Here is a 21,664-nt window from a genome sequence, read left to right as displayed (position 1 = left end):
AGATTATGTTGAGCAACAAGTTGGATTTTTTATTTTTATTTTTGGTATATCGGTGGGGATTCGTTAGTTTCAAGTGGTTTTAGATGGACTACCTATCTGCATCCATCTTTAAGATGAATGCTTTATACCTTGGGATATTGTAGAAATGCGGTCCAACGCGCATGAAACAATTTTCCAAAAATAAATGATCAATTGTTCATCTTGCTAATAATGAATTCCTTGCAATATATTCCTTTTTTTTTTCTGGGCAAATCAGTCTCAACCAAGCGAAGTTCTGAACTTTTGGGGGATAGGGGGCTTCTATACTGCAGGAAGACTTGGTTGTGTTTGGATGTTACTTCCAGATTAATTCACTCCTCTTTTAGGGCAGAAGAGTTGAAGTAAACCACCAGATTAATTCACGCCTCTTCTAGGGCAGAAGAGTTGAAGTAAACCACTTAATTGAAGCAGCTGATTGATCACCACATTAGGCCATCTATTATACCTGTAATTAATGTTCTTAACCGCGTTATATCAACAACTTTAATGATGTAAAAGATAACAAGATTTAAGAATAGGGATGGTAATTAGTGCATAAAATCTGAATTGTGAACCACAAAATACAGGAATACTGAAAACAGAAACAATACGATGTATATGCAATTGACATCCGCGTATTTAGCAATTATTGATAAACATATTTACTTCTTGAGTGTTGGATATGTTAATCTTTTCACCTCTGTGTAAACGCCCTTGCCCTTGCCCTTGTTGAACCTTCGAATGCACGAACGCACAACATCTTTCAGTATTTTTTGTTTCGTGAAGAAAGAATTCAACTCGCTCCAATATTCTTCTCAATCTCGCCCTGAATAATGGCCCGGCCATGTGGCATTAAAGCGTCTCACTTCACTCCTTTGAACTTGAATAAGACCAAGGAAAAAAACGTTTATATAAGGCGTCAACCTAAGACACCTCAAAAACTCAATAGAAAAGATCGTTATGACACGCAATAACCCTTTAATTGACCATCTATCTCCATCATATTGATGTAAAAAGGGTTTTAATTCTTCAAAATAATGCATCTTGTAATACGTCATCTCAATTATCCATTTTTAAGATTTACAAGTGCTCATAGATCTGTTTGATCTACTATTTTTATTTAAATTTCATAACTAACTTTAAAAATAAATTGAGGCTGTCACAAAAATTCTGGTGTTAAAACATCTTTTTGCATGTGCGTTTTGATTGCTTACGGTCCTCAAAAGGAAAAAGTTTACAGAAAGCGTCAACCTTATACTATTGAAATAACGTGCATCTCAAATCCTATACAAGATAATGCTACTTGAAAATCTTTCAATTGATCCTTTCAACTTCAAGATGTATAGATATGTTAAAAAAGAACTTAAAATCTTAAAAATAATACATCTTATTTATTTCGACCGTTTGTTTTCTAGATTTTAAGTATTTATAAATTTACTCAATCTATGTCATTTTTTAAATTTAAACTTTATAACTTGGAATGAAAATACACTTTCAAGCCATCATAACATTTTCGACGCAAGAATACATCTCCAAGTAAAAGAAATTCAGAGGCATAGCTTGGCACCCAATATAAACCTCACCCATGTAAAAAAATAACTTCTAAAATGGGCAAGGTTATGGTGTAGCCGCACCCCTTTGTGCCGTCCAATAAAAAATATGACCGCACAAGTTATGCCGCCATATCAACGTCGGCATATCTTGCACCATTAAATTTTCATCACACAGCACAAAAAAAAGTTGCAATTCATGAAAATTGCAACCGCACAAAAACATTTTCAATTGAAATGAAAATAATGAGCATGCCTAGTAAATGGTACTTATATTATTTCGAAATAAAATATTATTTTTATACAATAATTCTGACAAGGAGGGGGATAACATCTTGCATTAGTCTCACTCCCTCCCTGAAATCTCATGGACAAGCACTAGTCTCCTCCCCCAACACCCTTCTCCATCTACAAGAGATTCTGACTTGTTTGAAAGGACATGGATCACCTCCAATGTATCATCACCATTTTCTCTACCAAACACCATCATGTATGCTCTTAAAACCAGAGGTATAATCATTATAAATAAAAAAATCAGTCACCACCCATAGCCTTCCGCTTGATGTTGGCGAGTGAGGCGAAGAACATCTTATTATAATTTCTACTTTCCATTTTTGTGATCATTAGCGAAGAGGAGATCTCACAAGAGAAACACCGCCACAAACTTCTCCACTGAATTCGTTGGATTCAGGAGAGTGGTCTCCATTTAAGTGATTGACAAGGGATTCTTCTCCCCTATGATATTGATGACCTGCTTCAGTCACTGTACTTTCAATCGGTTTATTATCATGAGTTTGGTTCGTTTGGGGCTTGAGGGAGCTCTTAACCATGTCATCTTCTTGCAGGATGTCTTCAATCCTTGAGAGTATGCTGAATGCCAAGCCTTCAAGGACCCTGGAATAGGCTTCTAAAATGGAATGCCCAATATCCTGAATTCCGTGAAAAAAAAAATATTATGAGGTCTTCGGCAGAGGAGAGAACGCAAGAGAGTGAAAAATAATGAAGATGACATAAGACTGTATAAAAATAGCGAGACAATAGGTGCATCTCTCAAGATGTACAGAGCACTGATTTGGGACTTGGCCGAGGAGACTCGGCCTCACCCGAGTTACTTGGCCATGGCTTAAGGGCGAGGCCGAGTACCATGTACTCTGATTTAATATATATTATATATATTGAACTGGCTTTTTGGCAGTTATTGAAGCCTCAACAGTCTCCTGTCCAAGGTTCGAATCCTGTGCAGTGTTATCCAAAATTTTGTATAAAAAATAGGCATTTCTTATTTTATTAAAAAATAAAAAGAAAGCACTCTCATTTTTAAGCGTATTTGAAAACTGGGCTATTTTGTTAGAAATAAAAAAAAGCACTCTCGTAACTTGGCTGAGTTACTCAAACTCAGCTGAATAACTCGCCTCGGCCAAGGTTCGAGTACCTTGGCTGAGTCGATTTTTTGAACATTGGTACAGAGAGTACAAAATAGCAAGGCATTATGAAAGATAGAAACATTCTAAGGGTCCATGCATGCGCTGTGTGTGTGTGAGCGAGAGAGAGAGCTTACCTTATTGTGCTGGACCTTGGTCATGTCAAGAAAGGTCTGTGGCATTCTTTGGAACTTGCGCTTCAGATGATACATAACAGCTTTAGCCCTCTCTAAATACACTTCCTTCTTATCCAATTCAGCCTCGGAATCTCTCACTAACGACCAAGAATTCAGAACACCAACCTTTCCCTCACTGGAAGCTGATGTTATCCGCTGTTTCCACATTAGAATGGCTGTCTGCAATCTGTTTGCTGCCTCTAATGCCCCATCCTCGGTTTCCATTTCTCGCAAATTCACCACTTCTTCAGGCCTGCATGGCTCTGTGCATATGGCTCTGTAAAGAACTTCTCCAAGGCTTGTCCTACCTGCCTGTAAATGATAAAAATGATTAGCTTTATTGGAAAACTGAAAAGACTAGAAAAATTGATGGATCTAATTAGATATTAAATGAATGGTTCTATCATTTTGCATATTTCCTCTAGGTGGTTTGAATCTTAGATGATGTAGCAGAAACAGTTCTAGTGATCTTCAATTTGGTTCATTAAAGGAGTTCCTCAGATGCATGTCCCATCCATGTGGGTTATGTGCATTGTTGAGTGCCCTTGCACATAGGTTGGAACATGTACTTTGCATACGCATTTTGTAAATGTGCCCATGCATCACGTGCGTGTGTGCATATGGTTCACTGAATTTTGCAGGAATTAGTGGTTAACTGATTATTTGGATACAAGAAATGTATATCCCCGCATGCACATGTCTGAGTGAGAGAGAGAGAGAGAGAGGGGCTTTTGCGTAGTTGCAAGAGAGAGAGAGGCTTTTGCATAGTTGCAAGTTAATGTAATCATGTAGCCCAGGAAAAGAAAAAGTACAGATGGCAACACTCATGTACATGAAAACACAAGATTATTCAACATGATTTCTCTCATTTTCCTTTGCGGGATATTAATGCTGTACACTAAGGTATACTATAGGCGCTTCCATAGTTATTTCAGCAAAACAAGAGTTAGTAGAATAATAAATAAATGGTTGTTGTTGCACTTGAATAATTACCTTAGGAAGTGTATCCAAGAAAGCTGGTGGAACGGGCATTTCTAACAAGACCTGCTCGTTTATGGCTTTTGCAGCTTTGAACACTTGACTAATGCAGTTTCTCCTAAACCCTAATTTTTTCCTGGCTTCTGGTGATAGACCAGATAAAGGGACTCTTGGAAGAGGAAGCCACCATTTCATACTCGTTTTCGCACTCCTGCTTCTGTTCTCTCTTCTGCTCCCTCCTTCCGCATACCAAAACTCTGTATCTACCATTGCGTCTAGTGTTTCCTGTGCAAAACATTGTTATCAATCCTTTCCCAAAATAAAAAAATAGAATACAAATTGAGAATGGCTTGGGGCCTTGACAGTAGTATTGCTGAGCCCTATGGTGAGGTCTCTGACTCCATTCTCACCTAAGGGTAGGGGTCCTAATCCCCACTGACATACCATTTTTAGAGAATGACCTAGGTCTTGGTGGTAGTATTGCCGAGCCCCTTAATGAGGTCTCTGACTCCATTGTCACTAAAGGGTAGAGGGCCAAATCCCCATTGACTAACTATTTTTTTTTTTTACTTACCCAAAAAAAATCCTTTCCCAAAAATTGCATTACACACCATTGGTTGCTCTGGTTTTTTGTTGGATGGGAATCCTACAACATTTAAGGAGCACCTATATAAAGCATGTTAGCTCTGTGCATTTATTCCTTCCCAGTAGGAACTTCTTAGCTGTTATCTTTGTGCTATTGAGTTCAGATGTAGAGGGTTGTCATATAAAGCCCATTTTTTGGATTTTCCAGCATTTTAGTACACTTCAATTTTGTGTGTTTATAGGTTTTCCAGCATTTTACTATATATATGTTTTATTTATTTTTCTTTTTATTTTCTTTCTTTTAATTCAGGCTAGTACTCTCTCCTCCCCCCACCCTCTGCCTCCTCCCCCTCTCTCATTTCTTTGTTTTCTTTTTCCCCCCCTTCTTGTTTGTTACTTTTGATTTGCCAAATGCAGTTTAATTATCGCTATGTAATCCCCAATAATCAATAAGAAATGAAGAAGAGAAATCTGCACAGGAGTTATGTCATACAATTGATTTTCCACTTACAATAAGCAGGGAGTCGAGCTTTCTCAGTGCTGGAAGAGTCATGTGGATGTCTGAACGAGCACGAGGGGTCATTATCTGCACATCACCAATACACATACACAACAAATAAACACCCAGACTACCTTTCATCTTATCATTCAGCATATCCATGTTGCCTCATGGTTTAAGTTTGCGTGATGCTTGCGCTGAATGGGCGATGCAGTAAGTTCCAAATGGTAATTGTCATGATAAAATAATGTGTTTTATAGTACCTCAAGACTTCGTCCATTTGCATCACTTTGCTTAGCAGGGACCAGTTCCACCATGTAACTAGCTGGAGAGAGCAACCAATCCATCTCCTTTACCCATTTGGTCTTCCTCTCTTCAGATAATGGCTCCAATTTCCATAGTTCCCCAAAAGTGGAACCTGCAATGTAGAAAAGAGAATAAAAGGTATAATTAGTCAACAAACCTGAATACAAATCAGGAAGGGAAATCAAAATATCACAAGTAGTTGAAAGACCTGAGGAAAGTGAGACATCAGCTTTGAGAAGAATAAATTGCTTTCAGTTTTTTCATTATCTTGGATGCATGGCACAATTTGAATGAACAGATGGCAATCATGAATATATATGCGTCCTCAGGAATATGTGCTGATAGAACCATTATCCAAGGCTTATTACCATATAGCAACACATAAAATAACAGAACACAAAAAATTTATTATCTCGCACTTAATTACTAAATACATGCATGTGAGAAATATCAATGTGAAGTTCATGGAGTTGGTTGAAACCAGGAAAGAAGGATAAAATTTTACTACTATAATGCAAATGGGAAAATGATCACAACAAATACTAAGTTCATTGAAAATTGGTAGGCCTACCACTAGAGGTGTCCCTTCCTGTACAAGGAAACATAAGAAAATCATGGAAATAGTAAGGCTATATATCCATGAGGAGATTCATGCTCCCCCGTCACACAAACACACACAGAAGCAACTAGCTACATACATAATTCTCAAGAATCTAAAGAGTTTCTTTAGAAAAAGGACAATCATATCCCTTTTTCCAAAATGCCCCATCAGTTTATCAAAATCACTGCCTCACAAGAATAATCATAAACGAGAATAAGTGGTGCCTATTTTTACCTGCAAGGTTTGTTATGCCATTTGATAAAGCCGAGGCAGTGTTGAGTCCTCTGCAGCCTCCAGACATGTCTTCACCCAGTAAAAGCTTAGCAAACCTTTCTTTCATGGTCTCCACATCTATAGTTTTCGTCATATAAGTTGGTTTTTGTGAAATGTTCAGACTTCCTAGACCATGACATGATTCCCAATCATCACTCCACTTTTCTTCCTGTTTACCCAGCAACCAATGAGATGAGAAGGATCCAAAAACATCTTTGCTTGAAGAACAACTGGAATCATCCTCATCCAAAGAGTCTGTACAAAATCCATCCCCTCGGCTTGTGCCACTCTCATCATCAAAACCGTAACTGCTCCGGATACAGCTCTCAAGGCCATTATATGTCATAAAACCTGCAAAAAGGAGGGGAAAATATAAAGGGGAACAGTTTATCAAGGCATCAGGCAGTATTTCCTAGAGAAACGTATACTAGAGCCCAATGCACTTTGGAGAAATTATCCATTGGGTCATCACTGTCCATTGAAATGATAGGTGTTATGGAGAGGGGGAACCTTAACTGATTTTCATGCTATAGTGGGCTCTATAGTCCATCCATCATGGTACATCATTTCAATGGACAGTATTGACCCAAAGAAGTATGGTTTCTCACTAGTCCAATGGATTATGGTATATTTTTCCTTTCTAATTAATTTTACACATATATGCATGCATGTGAGCCATCTGAATGATTATCATGCCCAGAGATTAATCTTTCAATACTATGACTAGCATTCATACCACACAGTACACACTGCAAAGCAAATCACAACGTTTTTGTTACCTTTCTCCTTTTTTTTTTGATAATGAACCTTTCTCCTTTTGCTAACAAAAGGATTCCATTAATTCGTAAAAAGATGAGCAAAAGAAGAGGGGGTGGGTATTGGGAATGTTCCTCTTGACCTAAAAAAAACTCAAAAGTATGAGTAAACAGACAGCCATCCTTGCCAGGTAAGATTACCATTCTACATGAGGCAATATGAATGACCAATAGAGATTTATCCACATGCAGAAGCACCAAGGATGCAAAAGTTCTTCATTAGAAGAAAATTCCTTTAAATTCTCTTTTTCTTTTAGGTAAATAAGCTTGGTTTGTATGAGGTGCATCTCAACCTCTTTCATATGATACAGGTTCCACACCACTGGACCAGAAGGCATAGAACAGAAATAAATCAAATGATTAATGTAAAATGCCAAACCTTTTCTTATAATTTAAAGTTTTCTGTGACATTGGATGAGTTATATTCATGTTGATCATAACTTCGATTATCAAACAATCATAACTCTGAAGCTCAGCTAACTTACCCTCATGTACATCAAAGTCTATACTAATCCCCTTTTCACGGTGACAGCAAGCCAGCCTTTTCATGAATGCGGACCTTTGAATTCCTCTTGCAGGTGTATCCAAAAACGGAGATGTCCGCTTATTGTGTCGTTCATCTAATATCTTAAGAGACATCTGCAGGAGAGATAAGCAAGGTTCTTTCAATATTAGCAAATAATTAATCCTTCATCTAGGAAAAAGAAGAGGGAAAAAAAAAATTTCCATGACTGGGTTATTGAGATATGGAAGTATATCATTTTGTAAAGTATATGCTATTTTACTTGATTTTTCATATAATTTCCAAGAAGCAAATATGCATTCTTAAATATGAAATATCAATAGGAAGGAAATGAAGTATGAGCTGGATTATTTATAGAAAACTTGAAAGTGAAATTATCCTAATGCAGGGGAACAGTGATATGATCTCACATTATGGATAAAATAAAAATCAAAGCTGGGGAAATAATCCACCCACTATACTTTTATCAAAGAAAATTCAAAATGGAAAGTTTTGGTGAAGGTTTACTTTGGCTGCCTACCTAACACAACCTAGCTAAAGGAAATTTTAAGGTCTTCACCCTTCTTAGACAAAAGAAAATTCAACTAGTAACAAATGGTTGAATTTATTTAATGTCGTTTTGTAAGTTCCTCAATAAATTGCAAAACACAGAACTCCTAATCAATGAAGAGATCATCAAAAAGCTCTAATCTGATCTATTTGTCTATGAACTTGTAAACATACATTGGTTGCCACACCTTTGATACTTCCAAGTTCAAGAATGCGACGCAACAAAAGCTCCACCCCAGGCTTGGCGAAGGTAACAGAGAAATTGCATACAAATAAATGCTAAGGGTAGAGCAGCGGTGATGGATGAACTCTTTAATTGTCTTCTGCTCAGTCAAGAAAGCAAAAAAAGATTATAAAACTCAAGAAATCTTAAAAAAGATAAAATTTAACAGTATGATTTATGCAAAATAACCAAAAAGAGGTCCCTACAAAGTCCCACTTCCTTGTCAAATACTGATACAACCACAAGAGATTAACTTTGTTAACATTCGAAGCATAATTTATTGCAGTTTCCCAAAGTTTGAAAATTTAAGTAATTTTGAAAGCAATGTAAGGACAAGATAACTTCAGGATTAATTAAGGAAAGAAGTAGAAAGTTTTGTGGCCCACCCGTGAATCCGATGCTACAACATTAAAATAATTTCATTCTTAAGTTCATAACAGAAAGCTAAGCTCTTGAAAACGGAAGCAATAATATTTTTCCTGAAGCTCATTTTACCAATCCTATTCATTCTGCTGGAATAATATTTTATAAGCACTGAAAAGAGAATGTTTATTTCCATAAAGAAATGTATTCCCATAAAGGGAAATACAATATCTTTACTCAGTTCTCCAGCTAGTATTCTAAGAACAGATCAGTATGTCATTGCCTACCAAGGTTAGAATATTCCAGTGTTATTTTAACTCAATTGGTAAAACATGAAACTGTGAGCCATGTCCAAAAAATTTCGGAAGAAATTTGTCCAAGGCTATAAAATATAGTACTAGAATTGGAAACTGTTATCAAATGATTGGCTGGATGAAATGGAACTACATTTGGTTTACTAAAAAGGTTGACTTGGAGAGGCAGGTCTCAAGCAAGAGGCTTCTTGCTGGCAGCACGTATTCAGTAATCCACCCTTGGCAAATTTTGCTTCGTCAAACCTAACTTTGTAAGAAAAAAAAAAAAACTGAATTTCGGAAAATGTCTTCTTATTAGAAGGAAGGATTTTAATAAAATTTTAAAATTCCCATTGCTGTTATACCCCATATTATTTTCAGTGAACAGCACAGGATGAATGCCAGCCACAATCTAAAATGGTGATACCTACCAACTGAATTTTTTTTTTTTAATGTTTTTTGATGTTTCATAGAAAGACCTAATAATCTGATTTGTGTTTTCCTGTTGCAGAAGTAATCCTTTATATCCAAGCCCCACTTGAATAAGAAGCATTTAAAAAGGACCCACCATTAGGTAGAAAGATTGGGAAGTATAGAACTTCCTCAGGTTAGGTGAATTTATGACGATTTTGACAAATTTCTTTCAACTAAGCTTAAAATCCTCTGTGCTTGGTTCATAAACCTTTAAAATCTTAATTTCAAAATTTTACTTCTACAAAGTTTTAAAGCTGTAAGGCTTTTATAAATAAGGCCATAAATAACAGTGCTCGGAAACAGAGAAAACAACTGAACACCGTCCTTTTAAAATTAATTTGAAAATTTGAATATATTGGGATTTTCCAGAGAAGCTCTTCCCTTGCTGCTCTTAAAAGTAATAATTGCCTCTGATTCCAAACTGTTTATGATTTGAACAGAGACAAAAAAAAAAAGTAAAAAATAATATCAAAAAGTTGATTCTTTTACTTGCCCACAAAACGTTGTTCTTTATGTGGAGAGAGAGAGAGAGAGAGAGAGAGAGACTCACTTCATCTTTTAGCTGATTCAGGAAGTAGGACCCATTATCCGCTAGGGTTTAATCACCTGCAAAGATGACAGAGAAAATGAATCATAAGTATAACATTATTCCCCTTTTAAGATATAATTACACTAAACTTATCGAAAAATAAAACAGCAGAGTAGCAGATTTAAAAAATATCCCATCATTCCACTGGATTGAATCTACAGAAAAGGATCAAGAGCAAAATTTCAGATATATTACAGGAGATGGTGATAAAACAAAATTCAACATTATTCCAAATGATTACAGTTTAACAATCCACTAAAACAAGTCGTCACATATAAAACTGATCTCCAACTAGTTTATGATCTAAAAAAAGAATAAAATATAAGAAAAAATAATCACCCGTCAGTTTAGGCCACCGTTAGTCCTAGAAGAAAAATGTATGGTAGTTTTTAATAAATAATTTCAGAGAAAAGTTATATTTTGAGAAGCAAAAGGCCAAAAGAGACAGGTTTTGTTTTCCCGTGAAAAGGAAAACTAAATCATATTTTAAGATTTGATGTTCAGATGGAAGAGAATAAGTAAACACTTGCTCTAACTAGGGGGATTTTAGGATGATTTTCAACTGTTCAGAAACTGAAGGAAAAGTGATAAATCACTGTATCCTTCAGTAACTTCTTTGTTTTCACGTAGTAAGGAAAGTTATCTCAACTTTAAAAGGACAAGTTTCAGCTCAATGTTGGATAAAAAACCAGAGGAGAAGGATAAAAACTGCAAAAATTAATGAGCTCTTGGACAGATCTTTCAGCTAAAGTAGGATCAAAACTGAAAAAAGAAAAGAAGGGAAAACACTCCGGTATTCCATAATTGCTTCTTTGATCTTAGAAGGAATAATAAGGCGCCTCTGAACAGAGTTTTCAGTAAAATGTAGGATAAAAAACAGGAAGTAGAAGAGAAAGAAAACCCAACACACTCGTCCAACCGATCCATCTTCCTCGCAGTTCTCAGTAAAATAAAGGAGAAAAAAAAGATCATCTATACGCCTATTTCTCACCTGAATTCACTATTAAAAAGCCGAGAGAGAGAGGAAAAAAAACCTCCTCTGAAACTCCTTCTGCACCGGTGATTTTGAGTGAAAACAGCTAAAGAATCAGTCTTTTGTCTGCTTCAAATAAACAAAAAACAAAAAAAAACAAACAGAAACAATAAATGATTTAGGGTTTTCAAGTGCAATGGTTGAATTCAGAAGCTAAGCTTGTGACTGGAGTAAATGAGTTGAAGGAAGGATATTTATAGGCTAACTACTCCACGCTCTGACACTTATTAGAGACCGTACACTCCCTGTATATCGAAGACTTTAGGCTCCCCAAAATTTAAATTTGAATAAATGAGAGAAAAAGGGCGATATGCTTTTACCTGAAAAAAGGCAAACAATAACTCCAAATTCTCAAAGGGGACCATTTTCCCCCTAATGACCAATCCCTACCAATTTTATCTATGGTTGGAGAGGAGTATTGGTCATGGACATGGGAAATAGATGGATGGATGGATATTGAGAGAGAGAAAAGAGTATCAAGTGACCGGACCACAATATATGGCCTAAGGAACAGGCTAGGGCAGGTCAATCACAACCCAAAGGTAGGTTAGGCTCGCCCCGGTTTGGCCTCGCCTTATCATCTTTTTTTTCATTTTTTCCTTTTATTTATTATATTTATTTGACCTTATTGGTCTTATTAGGTCTAAGCCAAGCATGGGCCAGCCTTGGGCTTAGGCTGGCCCTATGGGAATTAGGGCCAAGCTAAGGTTAGGGTTGGTCCAATCCGTTGTGAGCACTACTATTAATGGAGGAGAGAGATCATACGGGCAGTTGCAAGATCAGGTCAATGTTAAAACTTCAATTTAGTCTCTCTTTTTTTGATATATCTTAATTTTCGTTTAATAGGAAATTTTTTTTTCAACTTTCGTAAACCTTGTCTATACATTCTTTCTCAATTTTGGTATTTTTTTTATAAAAATAGTCTTCACTGTAGTTGTATTCCCAGTAGTTTTCCAATAACATTTTAGGACTTACGATCTTTTAAGCATCGTAATGACCAGGCTAAACATTACGGTACTTTAAAGATTGTAATGCACAAATTTCCAATCATTTCGGTACTTTAAAAATCATAAGCACAATGTAATGCTCAAAATTCAAATTAGTTGAAATGCTACAAAGTACTCTTAAAACTTGCTCAAGAAAAAAAAGTACAGGGAAAGATTTCCTACTTCAAAAGAGAAGTTTGATGAGATGTGGCAAATGAGAGAGAAGAGACCCAATAAGCATTATGGTTTTTAAAGTACCATAAAACTTAGCATGGTCATTACAGTACTTAAAAATATCGTAATGCTTAGCCTGGTCATTACGGTACTTAAAGTATCATAATACGGTAGTCATTACAGTAATACGACTATCGAGAATGCTATTTTGGTAAAAAAAATAAAAATCAAAATTGAGAAAAAATGGTGTGGACTAAGTTTATGAAAGTTGAATTTTTTTTTTCTAATTAAACGAAAATTAAAATACATCTCTAATAATTTTCTAAAAAAATATTAGCATGACGTTTGTTTTATGAAAATGAATAAATCTACATCTCAAATCTATTAAAAAATTGCATTGTTTGGCAGTAAGAATCCTCAAGTTGACCCTGATAGTTATAGATTGAAATGTGATTTTGCAAAATATGAGGTGAACGGTCGGCTTCCAAGTGTTTACAAAGCTCTAAATTTCATAAAAGTAATGAAAACAAACTTTGGGGCCTTTCTAAGAATTTCATTTTAGACGCATAAATTGCGGCTTCACTTTTTTAAGAAACCCTGTCACTGTGAGTCATTACAAGAAAAGAGAATGGTAATTATAGTTATCCTCGAAAGAAGAAAGAAAGGCAGCGCTCCGCCCGCGCCACCCGCGGCATGTTACACAGATCCCAAATACTGCTAAGGGAATTTTTTTGCCCCCGCGTCAGCATACTATCCATCTACTTACTCAGGCAAAATTGAGTACTTTTTATCTCCTAAATTTTTTTTAGCTCCCAAAGTTAGGGGATGTGATCTCTAGAAGTGGGTAACTAACGTTACTAAAGAAAAAAAAAAAAACCCTCTTTAAGTGCCTAAGAAAGATAATAACCCGATATTGAACGGGAACCATCCAATTCTAGACATTCAATAACTCAAAGTTTTATATTTTTAAAATAATTATCTAGTTAGTTATAATAAGATGGATGTCAAATTTCTAAATCAAAAAAATCTCCAAAGTGTTTTACCCAAAGGAGTAATATGAATAATATGCTCCCAAGGGAGCATATGCTCTCCGCTTTAATTTCAGATTTCAACTTTTTATTCCAAAAATATGATTCGAGTAATTTTTTTGTAGTGTTATAGAAAGGACAAAGTTTGTATATGTCCACCGACTCATATGTAGATGTGAGTCCTCTCACCATGATCCATTTTTGAAATGGATTTTGAACTCAATTGTTTGAGAATATATAATATCTAACATGGAGATCATTAATATATAAAAGTAAATTAAAAAATTTAAAAATCTGTTTTGAAAAATAATTTTAAGAGAAATAATCTATAGGACCCTCCCAAATCCATGTGTGTAGGACCTCAAAAGATCACCATTAAATTTGATACAAATTTATAGAGAAGTCAAGTCGTACACCCATATGATAACTTTTTTAGAGACCCGTACCAACTTTAATAGTGATCCTTTGGAGTCCTACACACATGAGTGAGGGAAGGTCCTATGGGATCATTACTCTAATTTTAAACAGGAAGTTTTATTCTTTTGGTAGGACCACCACTCTTTTCCATCCATCTTTAAGATGCATGCCTTGTGCATCAAGGACGCTAATGTGTCCCCCAATTCACAAAATAATGAAAATGACCGTTGAACTCTACATTTTACCTTACGTCTCATTTTTTCTCTTGTTTTTCTATTCTTTCCAAAAATGAAAAAATGTTATATTGAGCTGAAGCTCTAAACAATCAAATTAGAGCACACCTCAAAATATCACTATAAGAGGTTGTTTTGATGTCCAAATATCTTTAAATTGATCATCTGCACATCAAGATGCATGGACATGAGAAAAAAAATGGATTTCAACTTTTGGAAATAGTACATCTTGTAATGCAATTTGGATCGTCAATTTTCAATATTTTAAGTTTTTAGAGATCTGCTCGATCTACAATATTTTTGAAGCTTTAAATTTTATAATTAGAGATGAAAATTTATTTAAAGACTATCACAAATATTTTCAGTATTGAAACCATATTTCTCGACACTATTTGAAGGTGTGCTCTACTTTGATTGTTTAGAGCCTCGACTTTATACAAAACACACCCTTTGTAAGGAATTAAAGCAGTATGGAAATTAGAATTAATGTTTTCTAGCCGTTTTTATTTCTTACAAAATGTACAAATTAATGCGGTTCAAAACTATTGTAATGAACCAAAGTAGTTTGAAACTAATCAGACTGATTTGATTCCTTACAAAAAGTATAGATCAAAGGGGTCAAGAACTACTAGTTCTAAACCACCGACAATATTGATCAAAGTGTTTTGGAACTAATACTTTTGAATTAGGGGTATTTTGGGGAGATAAAAATACAAAAAAAGAGACATGGATATTAAAATATGGGTGCGGTTTGTACAGGGCCAAGGCTTTAAAAGATCAAAGTAAAACGCACATTCAAATAGTGTCGAGAAATGTTGTTTCTAATTGAATGTAGAATGTAGAATGTTACATAAATAGGAAAGTGTATATTGCATGTAACAAGATAGGAAAGTACATACTACACCATTGTATTACAATTATACATACAATGAAAGAACCACCACAAGAAATTGCGTGGGGTACAATTATTTCTCAAAGAGTTCCTCTCATCCTTGTTTTCTCTCTCTACCATACCACCAATCCTTGGTGCCGACAATTTCTTGTGGTGGTTCTTATATCATGATAATACTGTAGAGGTAGTTGAAGATCTTCTTGGATACACCCATAATAGCATCCATATTGACCATCCATTTCTTCTTGGATATTTGAAAGAAACAATACATATGCAACCTCATCCTGGGTTTTGCTATGACAAGTCTATAGTATGTCACTTGAAAAAATCCTTGTTTGGTTTAAAATAAGCTCCAAATGCTTGGTGTGAATAATTTCGACAGGTCATGTTCTGAATGCTGAATTGAAACAAACTGCGCATGACTATTTGTTATTTACTCACCATTGTTCTTCAGGGATAGGAATCATTCTCTTATATGTTGACAATATTCTCATTATAGGAAAAAACCTTGATAACATAAGACACTTGAAAGGGCTTCTTAGTCACTCATTCAAAATGAAAGATTTGGGTATGTTAACTTATTTTCTTGACTTAGAGATTCATTATTCCCCTAATGGATATATAGTCAACCAAAATAAGTACACAAAAGACTTGATTAAACTGGCCAACTTATCTGATGATAAACGGGTGGATACACCAATGGAAGTGAATGTAAAATATAGAAAGGATGATGGCGACAAACTTTCAGATCCCAATCTTTATAAACAACTGGTTGACAGTCTACTTTATCTCACTATGACTCGTCTTGATATATCTCATGTAGTACAGGTCGTCAGCCAATTTATTGTAGATCCCCGTTGCATCCACCTCTCGGCTGTCCATCGTATCATTCGTTATATGCGGGGTACATGCCATAGATGCATATTCTTATCATCTAACTCTTCGCTCCAATTATGAGTTTATGCTGATGCGGATTGGGCAGTCTGCCTAGATACTCAACGTTCAACCACTGGGTGGTGTATATTTCTTGGAGATTATCTCATATCATGGAAATGTAAGAAATAACAAACTGTGTCAAAATCTTCTACAGAAGCTAAATATTGAGCCATGTCCTCAGCTTGGGGTAAAATTACTTCGTTGAGAGGTCTTTTACATGACCTCAATATTCTTCATCGAACTCTTATACCATTGTATGCTGATAATATGAGTGCCATATGCATTGCATCAAATCCAGTGTTACACTTCTATTTATTACCTCACAACAATAACTTGCAGATATTTTTACTAAGGCAATGACTCGGGTTCGTCATGACTATCTCATTAACAAATTGATGTTGTTCAACCGACTTCAGTTTGAGGGGGAGTATAGAGATAGTTGAAGATTTTGTATTTATTTTATATATATTATGTACATGAAAGTTACTTACTGTAATTTATCTTGCTGTGCAAGTTAGCCTACAGTGCAAGTTACCTCGAGTTATATTATATATACATGTTGATAATGGTTATTGGATGATAGTTTTCCCTCAGCCTCTTTGTGTGTTTTACAAATACAATGGTGTAGTATGCACTTTCCTATCTTGTTACATGCAATATACACTTTCCTATTTGGGTAACATTTTACATTCTCCATTCTATTAGTTTCAATACTGGAAATCTTTGTGATAGTCTTAATATATATTTTCATCTTTAATTATAAAATTTAAAGCTTAAAAATCATGTGGATTGAATAGATATATGAAAACTTGAAAATCTTGAAAATTGACGGTCTAAAAATGTGTTACAAAATGCACTCTTTCCAAATATTGAGATCCATTTTTTTCTTATGTCATTGTATCTTGATGTCGAGATAATCAATTTGAGGACATTTGGTCATCAAAACAACCTCTTCTAGTAAAATTTTTGAGGTGGGCTCTAATTTGATTGTTTAGAGCTTCGTCTCTATATAAACTTTTTCCTTAAAATATATGGGACATTTTTTAAAAGGAAAAATTTAAATAAGGTTGCAACCCTTTTTTTTTAAGGGAAATTCAAAAGTATTATTAGAACATCAAAAAAATTACAACAAATTAAGATACTACATCATCAGAGACAACCATCTCTGCAATCGCAATTCCCTCCTTCGCAAGACTATCTGCCAAACTATTTGCCTCTCGACACACATGAATGAAGGAAATAGTAAAGGAAATTGAGAGATCAAAAATTTGTAGCAAAATTGATAGTAGCTCCCAAGGAACTTTTTTCTCTTTGTTGCACCAATTGATAACATTCAAGGAGTCCCCTTCAAAAATATAACTAGCTCCTAAGAATTTGACGATAAGAATCTTTAATTCCTGAAGTAAAGCAACGATTTCAACATGATTTGCTGATTTCACTCCCAAAGGGCCTACGTAAGTAAACAGAATATTCCCATCACAATCCTTTGTAACTCCACCAAAACCCGCAGGCCCAGGATTTCCTAAAGAACTTCCATCAAACTTCAATTTAAGTACCCCACTTGGCGGTGGAGACCACCTATTCCTAGGCCTGCATTTTCGAACACCCAATTAGAAAAGGTTACAAAGGTTATACCTAACATCCACTTCCACAACATCCTTCCCCATTTTGGAGATTGATAAAAACTCCCAAATAGAGTGCAAAATTTTCTTCATCACTTTATTTCAAGGCAGACAACTTTCTTCAAACAATCGTCTATTTCTTTCTTTCCAAATCTCCCAAAGAATTACCCCCTAGCAATTTGCCAAATAACCGAACCAATTTGAGGAAGCGAAGGAACTGAAAAACGCACCCAAAATTCATTTGACAACTAGAGGTATAATCAAAGGCACGCGAAGCTGTCAAAAAAACCATTTCTAAATCTCGTTAGTGAAAGGGCAATGAAGGAACAAGTGAGCACCTGTTTCACCATCATCTTTACACAACAAACAGACATTAGGCAGGATCTTACCTCTTTTGATAAGATTATCAGTAGTCAACATCTTCTCTTGTACAACCAACCAAAGAAAAGCCTGAACCTTCAATGGTAAAGACCATTTCCAAATCATAGCAATTTCCAGCATGGACCACCGCCATCGATCGTGGAACAATATGTGGTACATAGCTTTAACCGAGAAAACCCCAACCTTGGATAAATCCCACACCACCTCATCCTCTACCATATATGGGATATAGAGTTCATTAAGTGCTGCTAGTAATCCAGAAAATTGGAGGAATAATTCATTCAAGATTCTGTTATAATAAGATTAATCTGCCATTCAACCTTATCCCCTCTTTTGACAAATAGATCCCGAATGACAACATTTGGATTTTCAACCTTTCGGAAAATCAATGGAAAGACGTACTTCAAAGGAGAATTATCTAACCACTTATGGTGTCAAAAGGAAATATTTCCCCCACTACCGACCATCCAACAAATGTTCCTATGGAGTAAGGACTTGCAATAGTGTATTGCTTTCTAACACAATGATGTTCCTCTATTATGGCTACTCCCTCGCACCCACATCTTGAATCTGTCATCCCCATATTTTGCAGCAATCACTTGATACCATAACTGATTTTTGAACGTTAAGTTTCTCCATCACCATTTATATAAAAGAGCCTGATTGATTAATTTAATTTTTCTTAATCCCAAACCCCCTTCCCTCTTTGGTGTGCAAACCCTATCCCATCGCAAAAAATGAAACTTCTTGGAGTCACCCAAAGAACCCCACAGAAATTTTCTCATTAGGCTTTCAATTTTACGAGCAACCGAGTCTAGAATTTGTAGAATAGACATTTGGTAAATCGGACGATTAGACAAACAAGCTTTAATCAAAGTGATCCTACCCCCCAAAGAAATAAGGTTGCAACCTTAAAATGTAGAATTAAATATGCACCTCAAAAATCCATCATAAAGAGGTTGTTTGGATGTTTGAAAACCCTCTAATTAATCATCTCGACATCGAGATGTAAGAATACAAAAAGGAAAAAATATTTTGATTCTTGTAGACACCTCATTTAAATATGACAAATTCTATGGTTTTCTGAACCCTTAGGACTACATTATCCTAGTAGATCCAAGTTAATTACCTTAAAACTACCCAAATCCTATCCCAATTTGAAGTAGAGCCCAAGAGCTTTCCAATGGTTCAAGAATCGTCTGAATCGGACCTACATATAATAAGATATAACAAATGATAATTTAGTCCCTGTGAGACCCAACTATCGGGCCGCGAGTCGGGCTGTAATGGGCTCGACATGCCCAGACACGAGCTGATGAAGCAGTCAACGCATCTGATGGAGCAATAAATGCTTTTTTTTTAATTAGATAAAGCTAAAACTTCAAGATAAATTCAAAAAATTCGGAAAAAACTCCAAAAAGTTTAGGAAAAATTACTAATTTATTCTTATAATTACCCCCTCTCCTTAACCTAAAAGGAGAGAAAAAAAAAGAGACCAAAAAAACCTTAGAAATTCTCGAAATTAAGAAAATTATAAAAAAATACAAAAAATAGGAAAGACCCTTAGAAAATTTCCAAAGATTTAGAAAAAATCGCCAAAAATCCAAAAAAATTAAAGAAAATCTCAAAATTCATATTCAACATCTGGAGACCACAAAACCCTTAGAAAACCAAGGAAATTCTCCTCCAGACCCCAAATGGAGATCACAAACCCTTAGAAAATGAAGGAAATTCTTCTTCAGACCTCAGAAAGACTGACAGCTTTAGAAATATATCTAGATTGAAAACCCTAGAGAAGATAGAAACCCTAGCCTCCTGAAGTCCTAATCCCAAGACTGAAAAAACCTAGACGTAAGGAACAAAAATCTAGATCAAAACTAGAATTAGGGCACAACACCCTAAATCTGACCTTTGTACCAGAGATCTGCTGGTCAATATCCGAATCAGAAAGGCAAAGATGACTGGTTCTAATACGGCGAGCCCTCAAAGGCTTGGGAATCCCAGGCCAACCGGTCCGGTCCGGTTTGGTATTATTTCTTCCTCTGTCTTTCTTCTTCTTTTTACTGCTTTTCTTCTTTTATTTATTTTTTGTTTATTAACTTGTCTTAAAATCGCATTTTAATGCTCTGGATCATGCTGGCTTTGCTACAGATCTGGGAGTAGATCTGCTCGTTTCTAAGCAAATCTAGCCTCATAACTGAATTCGATCTGTCCCACTTTCTCTACCACTTTATTTACATATTTTTAATTAGTTTAAAGTGTTAAAATTCAAGAGTTCTTCATCGGAAGATCTCTCATATTTTCATCGTAAACAATTATGCAAAATATTGTATATTGCAACATATTATTTGGACCGTTCACTTTCTAGATTTTCATGTGTTTATAGATCTTCCTGATTTGAACCATTTTTATAGTTTAAAATTTTATAATTAGAGATAAAAATAGATTTTCAAGGCATCCTAAGAGTTTTTTATATCAATTATGATAAAATTTAGAGACGCACCGTAATTGGATTGTTTAAAGTTGCAACCTTATGCAAACCACACCATTTTCTAAATATTGTTACTTAGGGATACTAGCGCAATTTCCCTCATTTATAATGCTTACCCCTGAGTTGATTATTTTCTTTGGTTAAAAAACCAAAATAAAATTCGCATAAATTTCTAACAAAACTTAATTAATGGATTATGTTTTGGTCCATGTCGACTTGTCATTTTGACATGCTGTTTCCTTCAAAAATCCATCTCAATGATGGACAAATCCAAAGTTTATCCATCTTAACAATGGATTATGGGAATTTAAATTCAATTCGCCGCTTATCTATTACACCTTAGGGTATGAGATATATTTGGTTACACATTAAAAGAACTATCTGCAAGCATCAACATTACTTTCAACCATGTGTATAGAGAGGCTAATACTTTGGCAGATGACCTTTCTAAGAAGGGGGCATCTTTTCCCCCGGTAAGGGTTTCACATTATTTATTCTAATGTTGGTTTTTTTCTTGTTTAGTTTAGTTTAGTTTTGTTTTATTTTTTATTTTTTCTTTTTTGTTTTGTTTGTTTGTTTTTTTCAGTTTCTCTTCAGTAATGGTTGTAATAGCTCCATGATTTAAATAATATTCACCACTCTTGTAAAAAAAATATATGAATTCATTGATAGTACATCCATGATCATGCATATAAATAAAAAAAAACTTTGGATCTTAAGAATAAAATGATTTTGAATAAGTTTTTCACGGTTCATTTCAGTTCTTATAAAATAACTAATTTTAGGTTTTCAATTTTAATTATTTAAATCGTCATGTTAATAGTCAATGTTATTGATGTCTAGAATTTTAAATTCAAAATCTATCTCTAAAGTGAATTTTGAGATTTTACATTCAAAATCTATCTCTAAAGTGAATTTTGAGGTCTTCACAGTTATATAGGGGTGGCAACGGGTTGGGTCCGACTGGTCCTGATCCGGACCCGAATGGTATTCGGGTTCATAACCTGGACCAGGACCTGACCTTTCGGGTCCAAAATTTGGACCCATACTCGGACCCAAGGTCTGGTCTACCCGTCGGGTTTCGAGTTTGTTCGGGTCCATTGCCACTTGATATGAACCTTTTTTTTTTTTTTTTTCTTTGCCCTTATTTTTACTATCACATACCCATATTATTAGAACATTTACGATATTGTATGAATACTCACATATACCCCACATTCCTTACTACTTTACCA

The 21,664-nt window shown here is 35.2% G+C and overlaps 1 protein-coding gene across 7 annotated transcripts; it reads right to left on the bottom strand.

The window, feature by feature from the left end:
* Nucleotides 1–1,821: 1,821 nt before the first annotated feature.
* ROPGEF14 (RHO guanyl-nucleotide exchange factor 14) lies at nucleotides 1,822–11,818 on the bottom strand. 7 transcript variants are annotated; one of them, XM_088860646.1, is made up of 11 exons: nucleotides 11,590–11,818; nucleotides 11,228–11,335; nucleotides 10,198–10,253; nucleotides 8,483–8,617; nucleotides 7,708–7,861; nucleotides 6,369–6,758; nucleotides 5,491–5,645; nucleotides 5,240–5,314; nucleotides 4,159–4,428; nucleotides 3,127–3,477; nucleotides 1,822–2,497 (listed from the first exon to the last, which is right to left on the bottom strand). In XM_088860646.1, exons 5-11 carry the CDS (start codon nucleotides 7,859–7,861, stop codon nucleotides 2,192–2,194), a joined length of 1,701 nt encoding a protein of 566 aa, XP_088716772.1. In that variant the 5' UTR covers nucleotides 8,483–8,617; nucleotides 10,198–10,253; nucleotides 11,228–11,335; nucleotides 11,590–11,818; the 3' UTR covers nucleotides 1,822–2,191. The 7 variants fall into 7 exon arrangements, with proteins under 7 accessions (XP_088716772.1, XP_011623986.1, XP_006878646.1 ...); XM_011625684.3 differs by lacking the exon at nucleotides 11,590–11,818 and having other exon boundaries at nucleotides 8,469–8,617; nucleotides 11,228–11,436; XM_006878584.4 differs by lacking the exon at nucleotides 11,590–11,818 and having other exon boundaries at nucleotides 11,228–11,436.
* Between the last annotated feature and the right edge of the window lie 9,846 nt (nucleotides 11,819–21,664).

The sequence above is a fragment of the Amborella trichopoda genome, chromosome 3 (genome assembly GCF_054954075.1).
Source record: "Amborella trichopoda isolate Santa Cruz 75 chromosome 3, AtrichopodaSantaCruz75HAP2 v2.0, whole genome shotgun sequence".
NCBI lineage: Eukaryota > Viridiplantae > Streptophyta > Magnoliopsida > Amborellales > Amborellaceae > Amborella > Amborella trichopoda.
This window is presented reverse-complemented; position numbering and strand designations above follow the sequence as displayed.